Below are 6000 nucleotides of genomic sequence, written 5' to 3'. Positions count from 1 at the left end.
TGAAGATTTCTAAACCACATGTGCTTTACTTCAGGAAACAGAGAAAATGGGATGCTTTATTTGCATACAGCAGTCACACCTGCAGCATGACTGAAGTGAAATATTAATAATGGGAAGCACTTCAGTTCACTGACGGGAGGAGTGCATACCACTGCATTCCAAGTTCCAGGACTAAGCAGATGCTTTAGCTAGCTTCCTAGCTTCCATTTCCTGCTTAGCCTGTTCTCTCATCTCTCTCTCTCTCTCAGTGAGAAGTATTTGTAGTTCTTCCCACTTCTTGAGGTTCTGCTCATATTTTGCAATGTCTTCCACTTCACATTCTGGCAGTTTCTCCTTGACAAGTTGGGTGGTCAGGGTCAACAGGCTTTCAGATTCAACCTTGCCAAGTGAATGCAGTTTGGAGTACAGCTCCTGTCAGAAAAAGAGATTTGGTAGGAGTGTCAAGGAGAAAGCCAGTCAATCACAAAACAATCAGACACAAACGACCAACATATCACTGAATTATCATTATTATTAGTTGTAGTAGTAATATTGCTGCCGCTGCTGTACAGGCCAGGTTAGTATCACACATACCACTACAATGTAGCAGTTGCTATCATTTCTTGAAATGCTAACCTCTAGAGTATTTGTCTTTATAGCACCAAAACTGAACCAATGAAATTTCATTTTTGTTAACTATTCAAATTCTCTTCTTTTTCCAAGTTCAGTTATGTGGTATTAGCAAAGATCAGCTGACCAGTCAACCACAATAAATATTATTTAAACACCTTGGTTTTGTCTTGCCTCAAAACCAACTGCATGATTTCATTCACATTGCCTGCATCAGCATCCCTCCCAACAGGTCCATGTCACTTCAAATGTTCTCCTTCTAACTGCATACCAAGTAACTCCCGTAATTTTTCTTCCCAACTTACCGTGTCTGAGGTGTGACTACACTTACACAGATAACACAACACTGTTAAAGCAAGTGATATTTTTTCAGGGATATTCTACCCTGAAACAAAGCAAAGCCTTAGAAAGGAACTCCAGTTTTCTTTCTTAAGCTTTACTTATATAGATTTCCTGCAGCATAAAATGTTAATACACTTAAGATGACAAATCACCTAGTGATACTATTTCTGGCTTTCTGTGATCTTTAGCCTGATGGCTCTTTAACATTCTGATTAATTGCCTTGAATGTGCAGATACACAACCACAGAGAATATTATACAGCACTGGAAAACTGTTTATCCCTTGTTCACTCATTAGGTGAAAACACATTTTTCCAACTCTTCTCTTAAATGAAACATTTTACCCAGCCCAGCACTTGCAAAAATGTTTAAAGTATGTGTTCTAATAAAAGGTACATCCATATTTTCTTCATTTGAATGAAACTTGTTGTGCGTTGCAGTACAATGGAATGAAGATGTGTGGATCATTCTCCTCCAAACAAAATGGCAGTTTTAGAGTCATGCAGATATCCAGAATTCCAGTTATCACTAAAAGTTTATGCACTATGCAGCTGATCCACAGTGTTCCTCTTATCCAAGCTCAGGCTGGCAATAATCTGCAAATGCATATCCCCTCAGCTCCTACCTGGAGGCTCTGCCTTGTTTTTAGGCAGGAAACGATCATGTCCCCTCTGAGGCCTCTCCACTTCTCTCTCCCTCAGCCAACACAACTGCAGGCTTTGTTGTGTTTTAGCTCAGAGGTCTGAACTGGACAGACAGCAGATTAAAGACTCTTTAAAATGCTACACAGGCAGGTCTGAGTGGCTTGCATATTTGGTCCTGTCTCTTTTTTGATTTTATGATAAAGAATGAAGACAAAGCCAATGTCTTCAAAGCTAATGGACTAAAACTAAACTCAATAAAGTATTTAGGTGTTTGTTGTAGATGTTGCCACAGGTGTTTTAGTCTCAGTAGGTACACAAGGCATCAGTGAAAAAACTGAAGAGACTGTACAGCTTGGGTTTGGGGAACAAACTTGACAACTATGTTCATAGATTAGATGTGCAACTAGTTTAGATCATTCACACTCTTCCTATTAAACTCTACCAAGGATGTGCTGAAAAGGGGCTGAACTTAAACACAGGAAATTGAACTACAGAAAGGCAATAAATTGTAAACTAGAAGGTCTTGTCTCCTAAGCCATTACTGGTATCACTGGTATCCTGTAATACTTCCTGCTCTTCTCTTATACATTAATAATACTGATTTAGGAAAGCAGGCTGTATGTCCCACAAGTACCAAAAGAGCACATTCTTAAATGGTTAAATCATGATTTTTATAAGCAGTCTCCATGGCTCTGCATACAGACAAGTTAGGGAAGAAGGTGCATTGCTTTTGGAGAAGGTTTTCCCAGCATTTATGTGATAAAATGTTTGCTGGCTACTGATCATCGACACAGATGGAAAGAATTGTCTGAAGAACACTATAGTGAGCAGTGAGCCTCAGCATACAGGATCTGAAAAGAGGTAATTACAACACAAATGAGTGTCAGAGTCTAGATTACAGCTCTAACAGCTTTTTCTGGAAAGAGACAAATGCTCTCAGGTCTTCTTTTTTTTTAGTGGAAGCAAAGCCAAGTATCCATATCTGTTAGACTTCCATGACTTTTTCAGGTACTTTACAAATGGTTGTTCTGAAGGTTGTTACGAGACACAGAGACCATTCCATGGAGTACCATGGAGGAGCATGTGTATATCTGGAGCAAACCCATATGCTTTTGCCTGCATTCTGAGGCATATGATTTGTGAAGCAGAGCTGGGAGAGCAGGAGGCAGAAGTAATTGGATTTGAGCTCAAGGAGAAAGACTGGGATGTCCTGGCTAATTAATGTAGGGCTGGACAAAGTGCAAGTGAATTTTTCTAAGTGCCAGGAAGTGCAAACCCCCTGCTGCAGTTACACAGAAGGGGCAGATGATCTGTGCTGGGGCAGCAGCTGGGAATGCACACATCACCAGGTTGACTCAGCTGCCACCTTCCCTCACCTTGAAGGATTTCTGGTGCACCGTGAACTACACCTGTAAGTGTCACAGGGCACAACTGAGAAGAGCCACTATGGCTGGCCTAATGGATTTGAGAGAAGAATCCAGGAACTCCTTCAGGCTTAGCTGAAATGGCATTCTAACTCACAAGCTCCTTTTCTCATTCACACAACTAGAAATTTTGGCTTATTATTGATGCATAGATGTCACATGGTGGCTATGTCTTTCAAATATTCACACTTTCCTGTTCAGATTTTAAATACTGGGACTAGATTTCTGGCCAAAGGTCACTCACTGCCACACCAGGGATTAATTATGGAATTTGTGGAAAGATTGAGCTGAGAAGAAAAGTAGGTTCTTGGCACTAGTCCCCACTTTGATACTCAGACCTCATTTTGGGCATTCTGCATTATTTTCTTCAAGGCTAGACAATGGACAGACAGTAAGAGACACACAAAAAACTTCTCACTCCCTCCTTCAAAGGACACTTGTGTTTACCTAATTCACTGAAAATCATCAAGGCATTAATTACCACATGCTGAGCACCCACTGATTCCCAAACACTTCAATTAAAAAGTTTTAACTGCCTGTAACACAAGTTTAGTATCTAAATATTAGTGGCAAAGTTATGTAAGTAAAAATCAAAGCAAGGAAAAGTGTGTGTGTGAGCTGAAACCATAAAATACTAGTCTTTTAACTTTTGAAATTTCTTTACAACAGTCTGTATCCAGCAGAACTGTCCAAGGTCACAGCCATCCAGCAGAAACGATGGAAACTGATGGGTTTATGGAAAGAGCACTGCTCATGCAACTGTAAGCCAGGTAAAGTTCAACCTGAAGTACTTGATTTTTACCACAGCACAAAACAGAGTTGATAAAGTAAAATTAGCTCATTTAGCTAATTTTGAGGTGATCAAATAAAATCAGATGATCAATTTAAATGCACTTATTATATAGATGTGCCCTAATGAGCAGCCTTCTGTGCTTCTTAATGTTATCATCAGCGTGATGATAACAATCTAAATATAAAAGGAAGGTGATATGAACCTGATTTAATTCTCCAGTCTGAAAGTACGAGATACAACATTCCTACATAACTATAATGTACACAAATGGACAATAAATTCAGGGTAGTCTCACACCCATAACAATTTATTTTAATGAGCACAAGCCCACACAAGGTCAGATAATGGGTCTCTAAAGACATACCACTTTTGCAAACAGGACTGGAGTTATCATTTTTATGTATGAAAAGTGAAGATAAAATTCCAGCAGACAGACATAAGACAAGTAGCCTTGAGCATTTATGCCTTTGTAGGCTGCTGCTTCCTGTTTGGAGAAGTGAAAATGTAAGGTGACATTAGTTTCAAAAATGCCAAAGAGAACTCCTGATGCACTGAAAGGGTGTCAGTCTACCAGCCATAGTAAGTCAGCATCTGTATTTTCTGGTATGCCTCACAGAGATCTACCACATCTTAGAATATTTAGAGAAATTAAGCTGTCTTACCTTGAATCGGCTGTAGTACTCAGGTACTTTAGACTGCTCTGCTTCTTCCGATGCTGCAGATTGCAACTTCTGCTCTAATTTCTTGGCTTCTTCAGCAGATTCTGGATGAGGTTTGGCTTCAAGGACAGACTGCAAAATGGTCTCTAAGGCATCAATCTGAACAATCACATTTGTCATGGTTAGAATCAAGAGTTTGGGAATACAATCTAAGTAACACAACCATCATGCATTCAAACAACTTAATGAATTACCTTCTATTTTGACATGACTTCTGTATATGCTAAACAGAAAACCAAATTCTAAAAGGAAATGAGACAATCTTGGAAGAATTTTGTACTGTGCTTGGGATCTTGGGAGTGTGTGGCTCTCACTCACAGTCAATGCATTGCTTTTTGGGCTCTACTACTGGATGTGTACAGAGATGCAGCATTAGTAAAGCATCAGCAAGAACATTCTTTTACAAGTTCTTAGTAAAAAGTACCTCTATACAGACAGCATTTCTAGGTATTAATAGCATTTACTATTTTTAGAATATCAGTATGCAGACAGATAGGATTTTCTATGGACCTATGGTACCAGAGACATACAGCCCTGTTTCAACACCAGGATGTTTATCTACAACCCAGAGCAAGATGAGGAATTCCTGAATTTGTCTAGGGTTTGTAAGCAGAAAAAAATCACAAGTGTATTAAGCTGAATTCTTCAGACTTTAAGCAAGAAAGATACATTCAAAACCACACACCTGAAGAGGTAACTCAAAATGGTGGAAGTCGCAGATGTGACCTGTCTTGGACTGTCCAGTATTATACTGAGAAGCTTCAGAAAACAGAGCAATAGGTAGGAGTACCTGCGCAGTAGTGCCCCAGACTTCTGCTTGTCAGGGGAGACTGCAAGTTTAGTAGTGACATGAGCAAAAAGGAGGCTCCCATCATCAGGGACATCTTCAGGAAAAAGTACCAAGAAGAGAAGGAGAGACCTCAGGTGATGTTTCTATGCTCCAGCCCATGTGGTAGTGACATACTAAGTTACTCCTAAGCTGTCTGATTCCAGGATCAGCCTGATTCGCCACAACACTCCTAAGCCCCAAGTCCCTTAGGTAGTGCCGACCTCATAAACAGACTGAATCTAGCCATCCTCCCTGTAGGGCAGTACAAACATTCTAGAAATCACTCTGTTGGCTTTTTGGACCAGTACCACTCAGGACATCATCTGAGGCCACAGAACACATACAATTATCCATAAGAGCAAGAAGATGTGACAGTTCATCCTCACTGCTAAGAAATATGTCTCTGAGCGGTTTCAAAAACTTGAGAAACAAAGGTGTCTTCCCATCCCTACAGACATGTGTTTCCTGTGACACACACAGGTGTCTCTAAAGGGACGGCAAGACTTAAAAAACTTACTTAATGGTCTGTGGCAGCAGCACACCCTCATTGCCAAGGACATGCCAGTAGACATCATCACTGGCTCATCAACTTAAGCACTGATTCTGTTCTAAATATTACTTCTTCTGTGTTGTAAAGGCCT

At 40.1% G+C, this 6000-nt stretch overlaps 1 protein-coding gene across 1 annotated transcript in view; it reads right to left on the bottom strand.

The window, feature by feature from the left end:
* Nucleotides 1–6000, bottom strand: part of MRPS27 (mitochondrial ribosomal protein S27) — a 43367-nt gene continuing 37367 nt past the window's right edge. The window contains exons 10-11 of the mRNA XM_068176689.1: nucleotides 4474–4629; nucleotides 1–411 (exon numbers count right to left, since the gene is read on the bottom strand). Coding sequence (XP_068032790.1) covers nucleotides 172–411; nucleotides 4474–4629 — 396 coding nt within the window. The 3' untranslated portion in view covers nucleotides 1–171. The remainder of the gene's footprint in view (nucleotides 412–4473; nucleotides 4630–6000) is intronic.

This window comes from Anomalospiza imberbis, chromosome Z (genome assembly GCF_031753505.1).
Source record: "Anomalospiza imberbis isolate Cuckoo-Finch-1a 21T00152 chromosome Z, ASM3175350v1, whole genome shotgun sequence".
In the NCBI taxonomy this organism is placed as follows: Eukaryota; Metazoa; Chordata; class Aves; order Passeriformes; family Viduidae; genus Anomalospiza; species Anomalospiza imberbis.
This window is presented reverse-complemented; position numbering and strand designations above follow the sequence as displayed.